The sequence below is a fragment of the Rhineura floridana genome, chromosome 2, assembly GCF_030035675.1.
Source record: "Rhineura floridana isolate rRhiFlo1 chromosome 2, rRhiFlo1.hap2, whole genome shotgun sequence".
NCBI classification, from domain to species: domain Eukaryota; kingdom Metazoa; phylum Chordata; class Lepidosauria; order Squamata; family Rhineuridae; genus Rhineura; species Rhineura floridana.
In genome coordinates this window covers 108110985-108134287 of record NC_084481.1, presented here as the reverse complement: position 1 = coordinate 108134287, position 23303 = coordinate 108110985, and the positions used below count along the sequence as shown (strand labels likewise).

Here is a 23303-nt window from a genome sequence, read left to right as displayed (position 1 = left end):
CAACTCTACTATTCTATGATTCTATGACTTGCTCTGTCCCTATGTGAATTCTATATCTTGTTAGAAGGCTCAACACGCAGAACAATTTGAACTGCTACTCAAATCCTAGCTTAAAGGTCTGCAGTCCCCTTACATTATTCAGATCAGATAAAATAGCCTGAGAAAAGTTTAACAGGAAAAAAGGGTTTTATATCTAAGGTTTACATCTAGGGTTTTATATCTAAATTTACATCCCCTTGTCTGAGCCTTCAACAATAACTCTGGCTACTAATTAAAACAAATGAGAGGAGCACAGAGGGGGGAAAACTCTGAAAAATGAACTTCAAATAACTGTCTCTGTAAATTGATAATGGAGAAGGAAAGGGAGCTTGGAAAGAACTCAGAAAATGAGAGGGACAATTAGTGCTTTTCAATTAATAGGCAATAAAGAGGTCCATCTACAATTATTCATAGAAACAGGTCTGTTTTTTCTCCCATTTCATCTTCACCCTGTATGTTCTACACACAGTGAAAACCCATAGGCTCAGTGATAGAGCACCTGCTTTACATGCAGAAGGCCCAAGGTTAATTCCTGGCATCTCCATGTAAATCTCAGAGAGACACTTGTCTGAAACCCTGGAGAGCTGCTGCCCATCATCGTACCCAATACTGAGTTAGAGGGATCAACAGTCTGATTCAATATAAGACAGCTTCCTGTATTCACTCTGATCAGGAAGAAGCAACAAGTTTCATCACCTTCATTCTCCTGGTTGTGGTAGTTTCTGCATGGAAGTAGTAAGATTCAACCTTGCAATTTCCTCATTTGCATTCTAAAGTGCTACACAATCCAGACACAACAGTGCTTTCTCTATATGTTTGAGTTTGGAAGGGCCATAGCTCAGTGGCAGAGCACATTTTGCACACTAAAGGACCCAGGTTCATTCGTATCTCCAGGTAGGGCTGCAAAAGACCCTTGTCTGAAAACCTGGAGAGCTGCAGCCAAGCAACATAGACCTACTCCAATTTGGTGCCCTCCAACTCCTGTCAGCCCAACAAGCATGGTTAATAGTCAGGCATGTTGGGCTAATAGGAGGGGATTGGTGGTGGGTGGTTAATGCCTCTCTGTGTGAAGGGGTGGCACTGGAAGCCTTGAAGGAGGCACTGGTATATGCCCCCTCCTCTAGAGGCCATCACTGGAGCCAGGGATCCTCAACAACTATCACCAAGTAGCAAATATTCCCTTTTTTAGTAACATGGTAGAGAGGGTGGTGTCCAGACAGCTTCAGGCATGGTTGGATGAACATTTTTGTCGTAAGTTACAGACACATTGATCCACCCAAATATGGGTCATCTTAATCATTCTTCTGGATGCTTAGAGTTTTTTTATTACTGCTGTATTGATTACTGTGATCTGGTAATTGCTTTGGTTTTAGTATGCTGTTATATTGCTTTATGGCTTTGTATGAATATCATTTTGCTTTTAGTCTTGGATAAAAGGGTGAAATATGAATGGAAATATTAGCAGCAGCAGTAGTTATTCTGGTCCCTGGACTAGCGTCTGGAAAACAGAATGGTCTCAGCAGTATAGAAGTTGACTATGCTTGATCTATGGTCTCTATTTACTGCTGTCCCCAGCATAAATGAAAGTCATCTTAAAATTCAGTGAACAGTCAACAGCTCACAGCAACAGGAAAGATGCTACCTCTCTGACATTGTCTAAGGGCTATGCCTACAATTACCCTTACTGCAGACCTGTAGCACTGTGCCAAGGACCTGGGGTTCTTGTAATGCATTGTGGACTCTGATGAGGTTCAGGTAACTTCTTCAGGGGAAGAACCTCCATACTTCATTCAGGACTGTCCCAGATGGAGGACACCCCTGCAAACCATTCTCTTTCTTAGAGAATGAGTCCCCTACAGTACCTTTGTCTCTCCAGTTTTACAGAAGGCAAAGACCACAAAATAAGGTGAGGGCATTTAACCAGCCAGCCAGCTCCTCCAAGGAGGTGAAGCTTACCACACTCCAGGTCAGGTCAACTTACATAAGACTTCAGTTGACTGTACCGCCCTGCAGAGATGGCCATGAAGCTCACTAGGTGACCTTGGGCCAGTCAACCCCTTACAGGGTTGTTGTGAGGATAAAACAGAGAGGAAGGAGAACTATGTACAACTCCTTGGGCTCCTTGGGTGAAAGGTTGGATATAAATGGAATAAATAAATCATCTCAGGTAGCTGTCTTAGCAGAGGTCCTTGGAGCTGTCCAAGGTCCCATCTGTTTTCTGCTTGATGTGGACACTGCCTGCTTTCACACTCCCACAGAATTGGAGAGCCACAGCCTTAAACAAGCTGAGCAACTTCCTTAAGCCAGTTTCTTCTTCTGCAGAATTACGAACTTCAGAGCTTCTCCCTGGACTCAGTGAAAAGACCGGCCAGCATGAAGCATCTGTCTTCCTGATACTACTAAAGAAGGAGGTTCTTGGGTAGTGGGTATAATGTTGGTTTTAATGGGGTGCAATGGGGCTTCTGTTAACTTTGGAACATGCCTCCCATCAGAGGCTGAGAGAGAATGAAAAATTTACCTTGAGTACCAAACACCCAATGCATTTTGGATGGTAAATTTGTCTCCTCCCTTTTCTGCTCTACACAGGCTGGCAGCAGCTCTCCAGGGTTTCTAGCCACTGCCTGCCTCAGTCCCTTGGAGATGCCACAGACTGAACCTGGGACCTTCTGCATTCGAAGCCAGTGCTCCAAAAGTGAGCGAGGCTGTTCCTCCAAGGGTGTCTCTTGCCAACCAACTGACTTGTAGATATCACCTCCTTCCCTCCCTCCCTCCTTCCTCCTGTCTCAAGCCATTAAAACAACAGAAGCTAAAACACTAGGCAAGGATCAATACCTACAACTTTATGTGAGAAAACTATTGGCAGAAAATCATTCACAGGACAATCTCGTTCCATTCTCTCTTTCTTACCTTTTAACATCTTGCTAGTCAAATTCCCTGTCACCGACAGAGTTTTGGGTGTCAGTACTTCAATAAAGTCCAGCACTGGAAACAGAACACTTTTGAAAAACCTCTTTCAGGGTATTTTCTTCACCACCACCCTTAATATATAGGCCTGTCATAGATGAACTTTTGAAGCTTGCACAACTTTTTAAGAAACGACAACTGAAAGCCAATTCATATGACTGGTAGACTAGTGGTGTTTCTTTCCTTTCCTTGTAAGTTAAAGCCATGGCATTTCCTTGCTTATTGTGAGTAGGTCAACACAAGCAAAACAGTGATCAGTTTGAATGTTACAGCCGAAACATATTGAGGTGGCTTGAAGTGGTGTGCAAAAAAGCAGCTTGACAATGGAACCAATTTCCTAGGGTAGGGGTGTAGCTCTCCATCACTGAAGCTTTTCAGCCAGAGGCTGGACACCCATCTGTTAGGGCTGCTTTAGCTTTGGATATCCTCAATCAGTCTGGGAGTTGGGCTAGATGACCTCCAGGACCCCCTCCAACTATATGAAAACCAGGACTGTTTCAATTCTGGTGAATGAGTCAGAAACAATCTTGCTATAACTTGGGAACTATCACTATCTAAAGAAAAAAAGCCAGTATGATGTAATATATGAAATGTTGGAATGAGACTCAGAAGATCTGGGTTCAAATCCTTGCTCAACCATGCCCACTAAGGGACCCTGGACAATTCAGTACTTCTCAGTCTGAGCTCACAAACCACTGGGATAATGATGATGGTATCCCTACGTATGTCATCATCATTTTAAAAAATTATTATTATTATTATTATTATTATTATTATTATTATTATTATTATTTACCCACCCTTCGCCACAAGATCTCAGCAATTACAGCAATTTTAAAATACAGTATTAAAATTGGTTTAAAACAAATTAGAGTCAAGAGAATGGGTTGGGTCCTCAATATATATATATATATTTCTGTCAAAGGCCAGGATAAAGTGATGCATATCCCACATATAACAGAAACTACATAATGAAGGTGCCAGGTGCTCATCTGTGGGGAGGGATTTCCACAGCTTTGGGACTGCCACAGAGAATGCCCTCTCCCACGCTGCCATTCCCCCAAACTTCTGAGAGTGGTGAAGTTACCAAGAGGACTCGTTCTGCCAATCTTTACAGCCAAGAGGTTCTGTAGGGAAGCAGGTGATCTTTCAGACATTTGGAGCTTATGTCATTTAGGAATTCTGTGAAGCCAATAATTGGTTTCTTGCAAACACATCTTTTGAACAACTGAAAACATGTATGTACACGTGGATATAACCAAATGGTCAATATAGGAATTAAATTGATTATATAATTGGAAGCAGAAGATGGAGAAGTTCCATACTTTCTGCAAAAACAAGACCAGAAGCAGACTGCGGGAAAGATCATGAACTGGTTGTATCGAAAATCAGAGTAAAGCTAAAGAAGAAGAACAAAGCACTCATAATGCCAAAATACAATTTAAATAACATCCCAGAAGAATATAAAGAACAAATAAGGAACAGATTTGAGGCTTTAAACTTAGTTGATAAAGAACCAGAAGAACTGTGGATTGAAGTCAGAGACTTTATCAGGGAAGAATACAAAAAGACAATACCTCTAGTTAAAAAGAGAGAAAGACCTCAATGGATGACTGAAGAAACTCTTAAAATGGTTAAAGAGAGAAGGAAAGCAAAAGCAAAAGGAGACAGAAACATGGTCAGAACCCTAAATGCAATAATACAGGGGCTACTACATAAGGACAAAGAGAACTATTACAATAGTTATTATATAGAAATTGAAGAGGACAACAACAAAAAGGTAGAACAAGAGCCCTTTTCCAAAACATTAGAGAAATGAAAGGGAAATTTAAACCAAGAGTAGGGATGCTGAATAATCAACAGGGAAACACACTGACTGACCAAGATAAAAGGAAGATGGAAGCAATACACTGAAGAACTCTATAAAAGAGATGCAAGGATGACAGATTCATTCAAGGAGAAACCATATGATGAAAAACCAGAAATTTTAGAATGTGAGGTGAAAGCTGCTCTTAAAATACTTGGAAGAAACAAATCACCAGGAACAGATGGCATACCAATAGAGTTGCTACAAGCTACTGAGACTGAATCTGTCCAAATTTGGACAAAAATTTGTCAACAAATATGGAAAACTAAACAATGGCTTGCAGACTGGAAGCATTCAATATACATCCCAATTCCAAAGAAAAGGGATCCCAGGGAATGCAGTCATTATCGAACTATATTGCTTTAATACCCCATGCAAGTAAAGTAATGCTCAAGATTCTACAACAAAGGCTTTTACCATATATGGAGCGAGAAATGCCAAATGTCCAAACTGGATTTAGAAAGGGAAGAGGTACCAGAGATCATATTGCAAACATACATTGGATAATGGAACAGAGCAAAGAATTTCAGAAGAAAATCAACCTGTGCTTTATAGATTACAGCAAAGCCTTTGATTACGTAGATAATGAAAAACTACGGAATGCTTTAAAAGAAATGGGGGTGCCACAGCATCCGATTGTCCTGATGCACAAGAGACTACTGTAAGGACAGAATTTGGAGAAACAGATTGGTTCCCAATTGGAAAGGGTGTGAGACATGCATGTATTTTATCACCTTATTTGTTTAATCTATATGCAGAACATATCATACAGAAAATGGGACTGGACCAAGATGAAGGAGGTGTGAAAACTGGAGGGAGAAATATCAATGATTTAAGATATGCAGACGACACCATACTACTAGCAGAAACCAGTAATATTTGAAACAAATGCTGATGAAAGTTAAAGAGGAAAGCACAAAAGCAGGACTACAGCTGAACATCAAGAAGACTCAAGTAATGACAACAGAAGATTTATGTTTAAAGCTGACAACAAGGACATTCAACTTGTCAAGAATTATCAATATCTTGGCACAGTCATTAACCAAAATGGAGACATGAAATCAGAAGAAGGCTAGGACTGGGGAAGGCAGCTATGAGAGAACTAGAAAAGATCCTCAAATGCAAAGATGTAACACAGAACACTGAAGTCAGAATCATTCAGACCATGGTATTCCCAATCTCTATGTATGGATGTGAAAGCTGGACAGTGAAAAAAGCAGGTAAGAGAAAAATCAACTCATTTGAAATGTGGTGGTGGAGGATAGATTGTGCATACCATGGATCGCAAAAAAGACAAATAATTGGGTGTTAGAACAAATTAGAACTATCATTAGAAGCTAAAATGATGAAACTGAGGTTATCATACTTTGGACGCATCATGAGAAGACATGAATCACTAGAAAAGATAATAATGCTGGGAAAAACAGAAGGGAATAGAAAAAGAGGAAGACCAAACAGGAGATGGATTGATTCCATAAAGTAAGCCACAGACCTGAACTTACAAGATCTGAACAAAATGGTTTATAACAGATGCTATTGGAGGCTGCTGATTCATAGGGTCGCCATAAGTCAAAATCAACTTGAAGGTACATAACAACAAGTCATTTAGGGCTTTAAACACAAATGTGAGCATCCTGAATTAGGCTCAGAAACAAACTGGCAACCAGTGCGGCTATTTTAAATCAGGCTTATATGAGTTCTAAATTGAACCCCAGCCAGTAATCTGGCTGCTGAAATTTGGAACAGTTGTAAATTTCTCAATCATCTTCAAGGGCAGCCCCACATGGAATGCACTGCAATAACCAAATGGATGAAAGGATAAAAATGTAACAACTGAATAAACAGCCAAGCAATCCATGAATCAGACAACTGTAACTGATCAAACAAATACGCATGAGCATATTCCATAGGGTATTAGTCTGTCCATTCCTTATTTAGTGTCTCCTATGACAAACAGCATAGTTTAGGTGCAGCGAAACCTGCAAAAGCAGAAGCCCACATTTTTCACTAAGCCCCTTGTCACTGCCCCAATCCTACTTTTCCTCATATAGAATAATGCAGAATAATAGAATTTCGAGTAGGAAGGGGCCTATAAGGCCACTGAGTCCAACCCCCTGCTCAATGCAGGGATCCAAATTAAAGCACACTCAATAGGTGACTATCCAGCTGCCTCTTGAATGATTCCAGTTTGGAGAGCCTTCCACCTCCCTAGGTAATTGATTCCATTGTCGTATGGCTCTAACAATTAGGAAGTTTTTCATGATGTTCAGTTGTAATCTGGCTTCCTGCAACTTGAGCCCATTATTCCGTGTCCTGCACTCTGGGACGATCGAGAAGAGGTCCTGGCCCTCCTCTGTGTGACAACCTTTCAAGTACTTCAACAGTGCTATCATATCTCCCCACAGTCTTCTCTTCTCAAGGCTAAACATATCGGACGCTGGGCCCAATGTCCTGTAGGACCCTGCAGAGTTGCGCTGCTTAACGGAGAGTATTCAGCGAGCTTATGTGTGTGTGTTTGAATCTTTGCTAAGATTCTACCTTCCCTGCAAATTAGTCAGACAGAGACTTTAAGCTTTAAAATAAGAAATAACTACTTTATTCTGGAAGTACATGTTTGATAGGAAAGAGTCCTATATCTAGCTAAGTAGCTAAGTTGGAGCGGCAAGCACTGAGCCCAGTGCTCGCCCTCATGCTGGAGGAGAGGGGGAGACAAAGGAATATGTCTGCTCCCCTCTTGAGAGAAAGAAGAAGACTGGGAAGGAGGGAAGGAACTGAGATCAACATCTTTTGCATATCAGTCTAGCAGGAAGGGAGAGACAGCAGGAGATCAAAGGGATAGTATAGCCTAGCAACCAAGAGGTCTCCTCTCTAGCTACCCTTTTTAACCCCATGCAGCCTGAACCCACAAGTTGGAGTTGAACCTCATACATTCCAACAAGACATGCACAGTTCTTTCAGTCTCTCCTCATAGGACTTTGTTTCCAGTCCCCTGATCATCCTTGTTGCCCTCCTCTGAACCTGTTCCAGGTTGTCTACATCCTTCTTAAAGTGCGGTGTCCAGAACTGGACACAGTACTCAAGGTGAGGCCTAACCAGTGCTGAAAAGAAGGGAACTCTTCATGCTATTTGGAAACTATACTTCTGTTAATGCAGCCTAAAATAGCATTTGCCTTTTTTTGCATCCACATTGTACTGTTGGCTCATATTTAGCTTGTCCATATTCAAAGATCATACCAGCCAAGTACAAATGAAATTTTCAAGAGTGATGAAAGTCCCTTTACTTCCATTCCAGGATTCAGTTTCCCCCTTGGAATAGTTCTGCATAGTTCCCATCCAAGCTGGTAATGATAGAGAGATGGTGACATTATGTGCATGGACCCACATCTGAATGAAAATGCACAGCCCTACAGATATGTTTAAAACAGAGGAAACTAACATGGCGCTCTTCAGATGCTGAGGACTACAGCTTTCATCAGCCCCGGCCAACACAGCTGGTGGTCAGGGATGATGGAAGTTGCAGTCCACAGTATCTGGAGGGCAACACATTAGCTACCCCTGGTGTAAAATTAGGGCAGAGTCCCATTCTTGTAGGTTTTGATTTTTTCATCCCAACTCACCCTTTGACAAGATAGAGCTTTTTGTCCAACCAACTGGCATGCTATATGAAAAACTGTTTTCCCCTTCACCAAGGATATTTTGTGGAGGCTGTTTCCTAGCCTCTGAGCATTGCTATCACCATGAGCTCAAATGAGACAAAGCTGAGAAAGCTGCCCACATTGTACAGTCTCCTGGGCTAGCTCTGAAGGGCCATGTGTCAAGGAGCTAGCCAACCTCGGGAAGAACTAGCAAAAGTTCATGGGTATGTCTTCCATTAAGGCTCACTTGAGGACTGCAATCCAAGCAGAAGTAAAAACAGAGAAACAAAAACTTTTGGAAGAGGCGCTGAAAAGGGAAGAGGTTTGTTTTTTTTACCTAAGCAACTATGGAACAGCAGGGTGATTTTAGCTCAGCCTTCCAACTGCAAATATAGCCACAAGACACACAAGATTCCCCATCTTTGCTATCCAGGAACTGGAAATCGCTTATATGCTTTCCAACAAGACATTCACATCCTTATGAACTGAAGCCTTCCACCCATCCCATTTGTTTATTTATATTTATTATAATAGCTATGTAGCTGGATTTCACCTATCTGTTTAAGGATATCCCTGGGAATATACTTTGCAGTGTACTAGGGATTGGGGAGAATATCCGTCATATCGGACTTCGTACCGGATTCCGACTGAATTCAACAGTCTGCTACCTTTTTGGACTGGCACTGATTTCTTGCAGTGGACTGCGGCTGTAATCAGTACAGATTTTTTGCAGTGGGCCACAGCTGTAAAAGGCATGGATTTTTTTTTCTGAATTTCCCCCCCGATTTTACATAATTATCTTTGTAATTTCATCTAAGTTGATTCATTCATAACAGTGAGTAGGTGTGATAAATAGGAAAAATTAACCACATGGAACACCATGATCATTTACATAGGCTTTTACGTTAAAAATTATGCACTTTTTTGCAATCAAAACAACAACAACAGCGGATCAAATCGGCAAGTGCCAAAGCCAGCAGGAACAAAAAAGGGCAGATTGGGATGGAACAACAGACTATCCAAATAAAGCGGATCGGAATTAGGCAGCGAACCCCAACCCCACTGTGTATGAAGCACACATACACATTAATATCTTCTCATTCATGTGAAAGTCACACAAAAAACTCCACCCAACTGTCTACATACGTATGCACTACACACTGCACACTATATGAGGCACAGGAGGACAAGATGATAGTATTCTTCTCAGCCATGGCAGGGTTCAATTTAAGGTGTGCCATACTTCATGGAAATCAAGAAACAATGGGAACAAAATTGTCTCTAAGCTGACTTTCTTCTGCCTCTCATCTTTAGCTTTCAGCCTGCTCTAAACTGTGCTGACTGGAATGATTTAATGGGAATGACTTCTCCAGAATGAACAGTAGCATTCCTTATCCCTTAAAAATGGGCAAGGATTGCTAAGGAGCAATTTTAAACACGGAAGACTTGAGGGTCACCCAGATCACTTGCTAAATACCTTTATCCCCCTGCCCACTTCAATCAGAAACATTTTTATTCAGTATATATTACTGGGAAAGCACTTGACCCAAACTCCAGGTGATTGTGCAATGAATTATTAACAAAATATCATAACTGTGTACTGCCTTCAAGTCGATTCCAATTTATGGCGACCCTATGAATAGGGTTTTCATGAGGCTGAGAGGCAGTGATGGCCCAAGGTCACCCAGTGAGTTTCATTGTTGTGTGGGGATTCGAACCCTGGTCCCCCAGGTCATAGTCCAACACCGTTACACCACACCATCATAACTGTATAAACTACACAACAGAAAATAGAACACTAGCCCCTAGCAAAAGCCCACCTTGTTTTTCCCATTTCTTATCTGCCTTTTCTCCACCATGATGGATTAGCTCATGCTATCAATCACAACAGTCAGGGATTATGGAAGTGTAATCCTGCAACATTTAGGCCAGATTTATTTATTTTAAAGGAAGGGGAATTATTAAGTGTAGGCTAGAGAGACGTTGTTTTGAAGTTTCCTAGAAAAACACATTGATTTTGCATCTCTTATCTTGGCTCTCTAACACTACTTAATGTATGTGGACATCCACACATTAGTGACTGATTCCACCTATCACCACGCTACCACCCACTTCTGAGGATCTCTTAAACTATGATTAATGTGACTGGGAATGAGCCGTAGCAAGCCTCAGACTCTCACAGTCTCCTTCCCTTCTCCTCATCTGTATATGAGAGGAGACTAAAAACTTCTACTTTCATTTTAAGAACAAACCACAGTTCTGCATTACATTTGAATTTGTCTTGAGCCCTCATTCATCTTGCACATTATTTTCTCACATAACTGTTCCAGGGAGGTTATTAAACTATTTCCATTTTAAATATTTGACAGTTAAAAGCAAATCATATATAAAAAAACAGGATAACCACTTCTACATGATCACCACTTTCTTATTTGTATTGATGGCGGCTATGGTCTATTTATGAAATAAACAAATATAAATGTAATAAAATAATTCATGCTATACAACCCAGAGATTGTATTATTCTGCTCCCACTTGTGTCTTTAAAGGCCTGAATTTATATGTTTTGAATTATCTAGCTCATGGGGTTTGGAACCTTGGTCTAAGTTGCTTTATATATTCATTCATTCATTTAGTATCCCACCCTTCCTCCCAAAAGAGCCCAGGGCAGCAAACATCAAGATGTTAAAACAATATGATTTTGTCAGCTTGGTGGCTATCCTAGATGTGAATCAGCATGCATCTTATTATCCATAATTGGGTAACATGTATCTTTCATATCATACATAATTAGTACATTCCAGATGTGGATATCTTACCACAGAGGAAAATATTGAGCCATTTTCAGCATATGGCAGGAAGGTGTTTGCTTCTGTGTTTGGTATGCACAGTGTCTAATGTTAAGAATAAAAATGTAAATGTACTGCCTTCAAGTCGATTCCGACTTATGGTGACCCTATGACTAGGGTTTTTATGAGGCTGAGAGGCAGTGACTGGCCCAAGGTCACCCAGTGCGCTTCATGGCTGTATGGGGATTCGAACCCTGGTCTCCCAGGTCGTAGTCCAACACCTTAACCACTACACCACACTGGCTCAATGTTAAGAATTAGCTGTGCATTAATCCGACATAAAGACAAGCACTCCGAGGCTGTAAGATAGAATGCAGGTAGACAATTGAACATTATTTTATACTCACACTGAGCAGGAGGCACTTGTTTTCTTTGATGGCTCCTATGCACCCCACAAAGCCAATGATCATTACAAAAGTCCCCGTGATGATCAGCAGGTTGGCAGCTGACAGGGAAGGGAAGGAAGAAGAGAGGGTCGCGAAGTTCCCTTGGGTAACAGCTAGCCATATGCCAACTCCAAGGATCCCACAGCCTCCCAGCTAGAAAATGGAAAACAAGGAGAAATGAGATAAGACAGTTGTAATCATCCTCACCATCCTCACCGCCTATCCTTCATTATCATTAACAGCAGAAGCAGCAGTATTTAAGAAGTTCAAAATAATGCTGTGTTCTTACAGTTATACATATTTCTATTCATTGAAATCACACAGTGCACATAACTTGGTAGAAGGGCACCAATTAGGACTGACGCAATTTTGCTGGGCACATTTATGAACACAGTAAGCGAGAGGCTCTGATCCCTTAAAGCCTTCACATGAAAGAGACGAAGGAGAAAGAATGAGCTGGAGGTATGGAAGTGCTGCGATTCCCCCTTCCAAAGGCAAGAAATTGGAGTGATTTGGACTAGTCTCACAAAGAGAGCCTGCCTCACAGCTGGGATTGGAAATTAAGCTTGAGGATTTCAAGAGTGCCTTTGCTCAAATTGACATTTTTTGCTTAAAGGACATGCACACACTGAGAGAAGCTAATGAAGCCTGGGTGTAGCTGGAGACTAAAAAAGATCCACAAAATAATGTAGGAAGATCAGATATTTGAAATTTCAGATCTGTGCCAGCTGTACTCTTGTTTGCTGCTGTTGGCAAAGAATGCCCGAGCAAGCCTCTCCCTATAATTCTGTTTCCAGCTATGACCAGGGATAGTCAGATTCTCAAAACTGCTCAAAAACTGGATTCCCCCCTCCATCTCATTTCCAATGGGAGGTATGTCTGCAAGGAAGTAGCAGCGTGACACTCTTGCAGAGTCAATTACCCTTATCCATATCATGCTGTGTGTACAAGGCACAGTGCTGCTGCTTACCTTGCACTGCAGGTTCCCTTATCAAGAAATTAGAAAGTTACCTGCTTGTTAAGAGGTGGTGTCATGTCTCATGTTCCCAATCTGGTGAGGGGAGAGTTTCAGGGGTGAGAAAAATCAGGACAGAGGGCAAATGTGGCCTACAAGCCATTGGTTGGTCAGCTCTGGCACACATAAATTGCAAGCACTTACTCTATTAATCACAACACTCAACACTGGCCATAATTGTAAGACTTAAACAATGGTGCAGATCACCTGACCCCATGATTCCTCCCTGCCAATGTAAACAGTGTGGACTGCCAAACATCCCAGCAATGGGGCGGCAGCGGTGGCGGGGGGGGGGAGAAAGCATGGAGCAGATTCATAAGAACTGTAAATATACCTCTGCAAAGGCTCAGTACCCCATAACAATAAAAAACAACCATATAGTGTTTTTTTTTTAAAAAAAACCATATACCATAATTAGTGAATGTCACTTGCCATACAACTGCTAAACATAGGGTAGCCACTTATGCATCACCAAAAAAAAGAGGAAATGGATACCAAAAAAGAGAGAAAAGACATTCATTTACATATGGAAATTTATATGTATAGATACAAATTTAGGAACAATTTAAACAGAAATACAAAAAGCTCACCATAGTGGGAAAGACATGAGTAGGTGTGCTGTGTGCCAGCTGCCAAGTGCTGTTGATGAGCAACTTTAAGGCCCCTGCTCTACTGTCTCATGGTTCTTTATCTAAAAATAGACCTGGACTGGACAGTCCTTCAAACAGAGGATGCCTTCAAATAGAGGACTGACCTCTGAAAGCCCTTCAAATTAGAAGACTGGCCTCTGTAAAGTAGGACACGTGGCCACCCTAACTAAATGCAGGGATTTTACTGCCTAGGACCATCCCTAAATATCACAAATTGTAAGCATGTCCAACTGATACTGTAATGATTACCCATCTAAATGGGTTTGGCTTTGAAGATTCTCCAGAAACTTCGGCAGGTCTAGAATGTGGGTATTAGTAGGTGCTCATCCTTGGAAGCAAAGTAACAATCATGGTACAAGCCTGAACAGCAGGAAGGAGGTATGTGGTTTGATTGGAACCATGGCAGGGACAAAGGCCTAACTCCTCCTTCTTCCCATGTTGCAGTCCCCATATACCCTCCCCCTTGCAAGCTATTTATTTTATTTTTTTAAAAAACCAAACCATATGAACAACATCATAGCCCTCAGTACCCACATCTAACCTGCATAGCTAACATTTAATAACCTGTTGTTTATAATGGTGAGCAAACTCCAAAATTTGCAGCGGTTCAAATAGAAATGCAAAAAATAAGCAGACAAAACAAAGTAAAAGGGATTTTGTGTAAGACCAGTTACACAGAATAATGCCATTTGAGCTATTTATTGAGGTTTAGAATTGCATATTACCCACCACAAAATGCCCAAAGAGTCAGATGTAGCATTTTCATTAAAATAATAGAGAAAATAATAACTAAATGTCTGCAAGAATTGGATGACATGTAAAAAGAAAGAAGCCCTTACAGAAAATGTTTAGAATTGGAAAATGTTAGAAAGTAAGCCAAGAAAACACTGCAGACTATTCAGACACACACATGGTTTTTATTACTTGATTCTGTCTGAACCAGCATACTCCCATCTCATGACGCCTCTGGCTGACATTGGCTTATTTACTCTGACAGCTAAGGGAGGCCACACAGCTATATGATAACAGGAACTACTAATTCCCTCCAATGCCATTATTGTAAATAACCAATATATGTTGGATGTTGTATCTGGTGCAAGCAGATGCCCAGGATGCAGAACAATATAGTGACAGGCTAGATGCCAGTTGAAGCAATGAGCCGGACAAGCAATAAGTTTTAAGAGTCACTTTACTGACAATATATCACAAGCTCTCTCTGTACAAACTCCTCGACCCCCACACTCACAAGTGTCTGCTGGCCCTCTATATAGATAAGGCCAGCTGCCCGAGCCTAGGTTGCATAGCAACGTGTCCTTGAAGATGGCTCGAGCTCTGCCAACTTTCGCTTCTAAGTCACGTAGCTCACTTGTGGAAATTTAACCTCTGCTTTCTCGGTTTAATAGCCAACAATCCCCCACCTTAAATTTCCACATTCAGCTAGTTACATTTCTCTTCCATTTACATGTGTTACATTTTACATGTCATTACATTTACATCATTTGGTTTTATTCTTCTGATACCTTTCCTTTCATTTCAGTTTACATCACTTTCATTTGTAATACAGTTACTCCATTGCACTCTGAGCATCATTTTCATTATATTTCATTACTCTTCATGATTTCCATCATCCCACTTTCTCCAGTTACTGAAGTCTATATGTTTAATGGAATTTATTTTAAATCTAACAGGTGGAATACCTTTTGTTGTTCTCTCTGATCTGTGTGGTTGTATTTCTGCCTTAGTATCTGTGTCTGTGTCAGGCGATTCCTCTGTTTCTCTCTCAGAGCTAGAACTTGATTCACTACTGCTGCCTGTTTCTTCTTGTTTTATTGGTACTGTGTCTGCCTGTTCTTGTTCATTACTACCTTCAGTGTTTCCCAACTCCACATATGTTTTCTCTTCCCAATCCTGCTCTATTGCTTGCACGCTTCTGCTTAACACCACAGACCTTTGTTTTGGCATCCATATTCTGTAATACGTGTTTTCAAATCCCAGCATGTACCCTTTGTCTGCTCTCCTTTGCAGCTTCCCTGTCCTTTTATTTTTGGGAACATGTACCCAGCATTCTGCTCCAAACCTAATCAAATGGTTTAATCTGGGTTTTCTGTCATACAATTTCTGATAAGGAGACATTCCAGTGGCCTTATGGAATATTCTGTTTTGAATGTAAGCTGAATACAGAACACACTCTCCCCAGAAACCTTGTGTTAAAGAGGAGTCACATAGCATTGATCTTATTGAGTCCTGAAGCAACCTGTTCCAGCGTTCAGCTAACCCGTTCTGATGAGGACTATAAGGGGCTGTTAACTCCTGTTTTATTCCTCTTTTATCCAAGTATTCAGTAAAAGAGTGTCCTAAGAACTCTCCTCCTTGATCTGATCTTATTCTCTGTATTTTGACACCAAACTGCACTTCAATTTTTGTAACAAATCTTTTCAGTTTCTCTGCAGCTTCACTTTTAGCTTTTAGTAAATAAACAGTGCAGAATTTTGAAAAATCATCAACTATTGTCAGGAAATATCTTGCACCCCCCTGAGTAGGTTGAAATGGCCCCACTAAGTCCACGTGTATTAATTGATAAGGTGCATTTGTACTGGGCATGGCTTCTTTGTTCTTTGCAGCCACAACTGCCCTAGTTTGTTTACACACGTGGCAGTCTACATATTTTTCACAGTTTTTCAATGTCACATCATTACTGTTCTCTGTTGTTTTCACCACATTTTCATATCCTATATGGCCTAGCTTTCTGTGCCATAAATGAACACAATTATTATGGGGTTTCTTATTAGCACACATGAGTACATGATTTGTTAGTTTCACGTGTAAGAAGAACAATGAGTTCCTTACTATTCCTTTCATGAATATTTTTTCTCCTCTCATTACATGCACTGAACCCCTTTTGAACATTACTGTGAACCCCATTTCATTGAGTTTCAAAACAGCCATGATGTTACATTCGATATCAGGAACAAACAGCACATCTGTCATAATGGTATTGAAACCTGCTAATTTCACTGTACCCCTACTTTTGATAAGTTTCTTAGTCCCATCAGCCATTATTACATGATCCTCTACGTCACAAAATGTATGAAACATGGATTTATCTTTGATTATACTATTTGTTGCCCCACTGTCAATTGCCCATAAATCTTTACAGTTATTTCCCTGCTCATTGTTAATACATTGCTTATTCTTACTAGCATAGATCACCTGTACACATGGTTTTCTTCCTCTTTCTCTTCTTCTTGCTTCACAATTCCTTTGAAGATGTTGCTTGGAACCACAAAAATAACATGCCTTTTGTCCATACAGTCTCTCTTGTGCTGCTTTGTTCTGCTTTTCCACATTGTGTTTAGACTCAGTCTTTTCCTGCTTTGTCATTTCTTGCCTTCTTTGAAATTCTTGTAAAAGTTTGCCTTCTATATAATCCATATTGAGATTGGCATCGTCCATTGCTTCCAAAGAGCTCACCAGACTATCATAACTTGAATCTAGTGAAGATAATGTGATATACACTTTTTGCGTTTGAGAATGTTCAATTTCACGTTCTGACAACTCAGTAAACAGTCTGTTTATTTCCAACAAATGCTCTGACATGGTTGTATCTCCAGATAAGCGCATCTGATATAATCTTCTGGCAAGATATATTTTAGAACTGGCAGTCTTTTTCACATGAATATTTCTTAAAGTTTCCCAGGTTTCCTTTGCCGTTGTTGCACCACGCACGTGCAGTCATTGAGAATCATCAATAGCAAGAACAATTAACGCCTTTGCCCTCTCATCCAGCCTTCTCCAATCTGCTGGAATAGGCACCCCGGCGGGTGGGTCTTCTGCGATAGCTTTCCACAGGTCTTCTTTCACTAGAAAAGCCTGCATTCTCTGTTTCCAAGTGCCATAATTTTTCCCTGTCAGCCTTTCCAAGGGAATCCCGGCCGATAACGTAACAGACATACTTTCACTTTTCACAGTTCACCGCCTTTGTAATTAGAGCTTCTCACCTCTGTCCTTCAGTTAGTTTTTTTTTCTTTCCCACGGCTCTCTCACAGCTTTCAGCTCAGCTTTCGGTTTCTCTGTCTCTCTGCTGTTTTTCCCGCTGGTCAGCAGTTCTGGCTTTTCTCTGCCGCTTTTCTGCAATCCTCCGCTCCAGGTAATCCTCAGCACCAGGTACCATCAGCACCAGGAACCATCAGCACCAGGAAACCATCCTCTGCTACCACTTGTAGGATGTTGTATCTGGCGCAAGCAGATGCCCAGGATGCAGAACAATATAGTGACAGGCTAGATGCCAGTTGAAGCAATGAGCCGGACAAGCAATAAGTTTTAAGAGTCACTTTACTGACAATATATCACAAGCTCTCTCTGTACAAACTCCTCGACCCCCACACTCACAAGTGTCTGCTGGCCCTCTATATAGATAAGGCCAGCTGCCCGAGCCTAGGTTGCATAGCAACGTGTCCTTGAAGATGGCTCGAGCTCTGCCAACTTTCGCTGCTAAGTCACGTAGCTCACTTGTGGAAATTTAACCTCTGCTTTCTCGGTTTAATAGCCAACAATATACAACTTGTAAAGCCTGTTATTCATCCACTTATACATGGCAGGTGAGCTCAGTGACAGAGCACATCCTTTGCAAATAGATGGTCGTTTCATTCTCTAGCATCTCCAGTTAAAAGGGTCATGGGTAGCAGCCCTAGGATCTGCCTGAAATCCTACAGAGCCACTAACTCTGTAAGGTATTAGGGAAGATACTTGGACCAAGCACTGCACAGCTCCTGATTCACCATGCTGAAGAACAAGCACATGAGCCATGTGTGGCAGCCTACCAGCAGCTTGATACACCTGCAGTTGCTGCCTGCCTAGAAGTGCAAAAAGAGTCAGGGAGAGTTTTCAACTACTAGGGAGGTCACAATACATGGCTGGTGGGTCACGGGTCTGATGCAGACTGAAGAGGTATAAAGTAAAGCTTGCTACAAGACTGAACACTAACATAAAATAACATATGACCAGACTATATAGAGATAATTTCACATTCAGCTCAAGTAAACATTAGCATTCAATTATTTTCAAATGAAAAAAATCACTATCTGCCTCTACAAACTACAGAAAAAAGTGAACACCAAAAAGAAAATCTTAAGCACATCTCATATGGTTAATGAAAGGGAAAGCTTTTAGATAAAGATAAGGGAGACACAAAATATCTGCAAAGGAAAATAGTTGCACTGCTAGCAAATTAATATATTATATATATTAAAAAGTTCCTAGATATAGCATGTCCTCTCCCCTCCCCCCCCAAAAAAGTAAGAATAGAAAAATTGCCATGCTGGATCATAACTGTTTCCAACAGCAGGCAGCAAGATGTCCTTGGGCATTCACAAAACATTGTACAACCCTGTTTTTTCTCCCTGTCTAGTGTGAACATAGAAAGCTACCTTATCCTAAATCACACCATTGGTCCATCTAGCTCAGTATTGCCTATACATTGACTTTCAATGGCTCTCCAGGATGTCAAGTAGGAGTCATTCCCAGCTCTACCTGAAGAGCCCAAGGATTGAACCTGGGACCTTTTGCATACAAAGCATGTGCTCTACTGCATCCCCAATTAGTGTATACAAATCAGAAAGGTAACGTTGCCTGATACTATGAGCATGGTGAGGACAAGCTGAAGACAAAGGCACAGTGGCCTCTGTTCAGCAGAAAGCATTGACCGTATAAAGATTCCTCTGAGGTTCCTTGCCATGGGTTGCCAGGTGTTCATTTTTTCCCCAGAAACTCTGGATTTTTTGGGTCCTCTCTGGGTCTCCGGGTAAGTCTCCTTAATCTCCAGACCCTTAGCTTTCATTACAAAAAAATTAAGTTTCTAGGTGGTCAGGTTCTCGATATACACCAAAATGTCAGTTGCCTCCCCACAACATCTGTTAAACGTGCTCGTAGCTAGCTGGTCTAACTCCGCCTTTTCAGGTTTGTAGCCAATAAGTATTGACCTCCAGTCAGTACCAAGTCCACATTGCAAGGCATGAAAACAGTTGTTTCATCAATTGAGTAAGTATATAGTTTTTAGTCTTTTTCTCTCTTGTGTGCAGAAGTCAGACAAGTTTAAATTTTCTGGGATGTTGAAGAGAGCAGGGTTTTGAAACCTTCCCAAAATGAAGCTTTAAACCAATACTTGCTTTTCTGGGAGTAAAGTTGCAATGCTAATCCCACATACCTGAAGTAAACCCCATTGAATTCAATAGGACTTACTTTTGAGTAGACATGGTTAGGATTGGGCTATAAATTAATGGAACTTTTGAGTGAACATAGCAAAGAATTGTGTTTGTGTTGTAAATCTTTCTCTTCCCCTCCAATCCTAATTTTCAAAGCAATTAGGCAGGGTTTACATAGGTATCACTGCTTGTATTATGTAGGAAACTAACAATGATTTTATGTTTTTTTAAAAAATGTTCTGCAATGACCAACTGGTTTTGACAATAAACTATTATATGGGGTGCATGTATTTTTATATCTCCAGTGTGTGTGTGTATACGGAGTCTTCCAAAATCCCTGTGAGGTAGGGTTGGTGATTGGAAACCAAGGCAGCTCATGAGAAGAAATAAATCCCTTTAAAATCCAGTAACCACAAAAACAAGGATAAAAAATTGCAAAACAGCTTAAATTGGCATGATTCTGAATTTTGGGATGCTTGAGTGAAGTTCCTTATCACTTGAGGTTGCAGTTCTGTGCATGCTTCCCTGGTTAAGCCCCACTGAATACATCGGGACTTGCTTCTGAGTAAACAAACATAGGATTGCACTATAAATATCTTTACAGGTTGTGTAAATAATAAACATCTTTGACAGTCATGCTTATATAAATATTTTTTTCATTTAAAGCACATGACTTCCCCTAAAGAATCCTGGGAAGTGTAGTTTCCCCCTCACAGTTATAGTTCCCACCACTCTTAATTACAGTCCTCATGATTCATGTGCTTCAAAGGTTTGTTGAATATGCTTTAAATGAATGGTGTGTATGTGCCCTACGTATGATTTGCATTCACTAGTGAATTGAAAAGAATGATTGTAGGGCAGTGGTAAGGCATATTCTTTGCATGCAAAGATCCAAAATTCAATTTCTGGAAAAGACTATTCCCTGGAATCCTGGAGGAACAATGCTAATCCATGCCATCAGTACCAAGCTAGATGGTACCAAACGCCCTGAGTCGGTATAAGGCAGATTCCTTCATTCCCAAAAGTGGAAAGAGACCCAAGGGCCACAGTGACTCTAAAAAGCATTTATGAATTTTTACATTTATGTACCACTTTATTGGAAAAAAAACTCAAAGTGGTTTACAGAAGGAATTAAAACAATGAAATTATTGGCAAAAACAATTAAAGAAAGACAGGTATTTAAAAACACTCAAAATAATAAAACCAACGAGTTAAAAATAGAAAAAAACACAGTACCTTCTACTTGTCTGGGTAGACTTGCCTAAACAAAAATGTTTTTAGCAGGTGCTGAAAAGAGTACAATGAAGGTGTCTGCCTAATGTCAGTAGGCAGGGAGTTCCAGAGCATAAGTGCTGCCACACTAAAGGACTGATTTCTTACAAGACCAGAACAAGTACTGTGTGGCACCCATAATATAGAAAGCACATCTTGAACTTGGCCTGGTAGCAAATCAGCAACCAGTGCTGATTTCAGAGCAGAGGTATTATGTGCTGACAGGGTCTCATTCATGTCAGCAATCGTGCCACAGCATTCTGCACTAATGCAACCCCTAGGTAAGGTTGTGCTGCCTGGGGATTTCTGTGACCTTAGCTGACCGGCTACCAGGATTTTTTTAGTTTTGGTTTTTGGTTCAGAATCCTGATTGGTTGTGGGATGCTGAGTTTTCCGTCTTACACTCAAATGAATCTTGTTGTGGTTGGTATGGTATTGCATTTAGGAAATCATCGTCTTTTTTCTTTTTCTATTTGCATTTCACTTACCTCTCACCTTACTCCCTTACATCCACAGAGGCAACAACAGTGGTTCCATCCGCTCAGCTCAACCCCCTTAAACCCACTGATGATGCACCTTGTTGGTTTCATGACAGTTTGTTTCTTGCCCAATAGTGGTAAAAGAGAATTCACATACTGGGAACAACTGCCATTGTTTCCAAGCTACTGCCTGTGAAGGTAGACCAAACCATGTATGTTTTCTCTCTGTCAATTATTACTCGCTGGAATTGGGTTGGCTGTCAATGTGAGTTTATAGCAGCCCACAGAGTAGGCAGGAAAAGGTAGAGAATCTTCTTACTCTTACTGTAAAGAAGCTTGGAGCAGCCATGTTAAAAGGTAAGGGCAGGGCATTCCAGGCAGGGGGTTGCCAACCCTGCTTGGATATTGATATCACTGCAGCGGATCCCTAGTCAAGCTTTAGCAACAGCACAATCCAAACCATATCTAGTCAGAAGTAAGTCCTATTGAGTTCTATGGGGCTTAGTGTGTTTCGAATTGCAGCCTTCAGGGGCATTCATCTTTACTCTTTGAGTGCTCCTCCACCTCCACAACCCTAGGCTCCTTTCTTCCTACAATGGCCTTCTGGTGACTGGGCTGCCCTGAGGGCACTTAAATCTGTCTTGCCAGAATCAAGTACAGTAGGGCCCTGCTTTGCGGCACTCTGCTTTGCAGCATTCCACTGATACGGCGGTTGTCAATTGGAGAAAGGCCCCGCTCCTACGGTGCTTGTTCCACTTTTACAGCGTTTTTGGGCATCGGGCACCATTTTAGACAATGTTAGTCAATGCGTTCCGCTTTAAGGTGGATTTTGCTTTGCGGCGGCGCTCCAGAACGGAACCTGCCGTATGAGCGGGGCCCTGCTGTAGGCTAGATTAAATGTTCCCTACCCAGGTTCCATCTTTTAGCTAAGATTTCTTAATTTCCAATCAGAGAAATGTTTTTGTTTGAATTGTATGCTCCAAGTAACTGTGGTTGAAGCTTAATGTGTCATGCTTAATGACATCAGTCGGGCCCACCCCTGTGACATCACTTGAGCCCACCCCTGAAATCTCAGGTTTGGGGATGCTTCTGACCTCGCAACCCTATCCTTGCCTTTAACTAACAAAAAACATTTCTCCATAACAATGTTTTGACCATATGAAAACAGCTGTTTTTCATCCAAAAGATTTGGTTATTTTTGATGTACACTAGTAAAAGATTTATTGTGAAGAGTTTGTACGATACCTTGGAATAGACACATATAGGCGCCAAAAAGTTTTGTTGTCAGTGTTGTCTGCTGCCTGCCTGTTTTGATTTTTTTACCCTTGATACCTAAGCATCTGCGATTTATGGATAATTGTACTCAGTTATTAATGTGATGCTCCCTCCCCCAGTTCCCCACCATTCCTTGTTTGTAGTGCCAAACAATTCACAGAAGAGTGATGAAACAATGACTCCTGACAGTTTTCAGAGCTTGCTACTGTCTGAAAGAAAACAAAAACTAACAGGGCTGGTTTTGATAGCTTACTATCTTCTGGAAGCCCCCCAAATTGTCACAGTGAAAGGGTACACTAATCACTGAAACAAAAGAGTGACAAAACCAAAAAAAGACTGCAAAGATGGCATGATATATTAGCAAGTAAGTACCAAGCCTATATTGATTTTGTAGCAAATGTGTGAAGCAGGCCTTGTTTATCAAAGATGACACCTTCAGCTAGCTTCCTGATGACAGCAGCATTTATCCCACCTTGAATTAAAATACTGCAGGTTTTGAATGCTGGCACTGAGTAATTATTTTTGACATCTCCTCTATCCCACACAATTACAGCATATATACCACCACTTCTCTTCCTTATCTTTATTCTCTGGCCAGCCTCTAGAGGAGTAACGTAAGGAAGAATTTTATGTAAATGTGATTCATGGCAATTCTTAATTTTGAGCTACTTT

General features: G+C 41.0%; 1 protein-coding gene across 13 annotated transcripts in view; it reads right to left on the bottom strand.

The window, feature by feature from the left end:
• The window catches only part of TSPAN4 (tetraspanin 4), a 937220-nt gene that overhangs the window by 134828 nt on the left and 779089 nt on the right, over positions 1-23303 (bottom strand). For all 13 annotated transcript variants that reach the window (XM_061610067.1, XM_061610064.1, XM_061610063.1 and 10 more), the window contains one exon: positions 11702-11893. In XM_061610067.1, coding sequence (XP_061466051.1) covers positions 11702-11893 — 192 coding nt within the window. The remainder of the gene's footprint in view (positions 1-11701; positions 11894-23303) is intronic.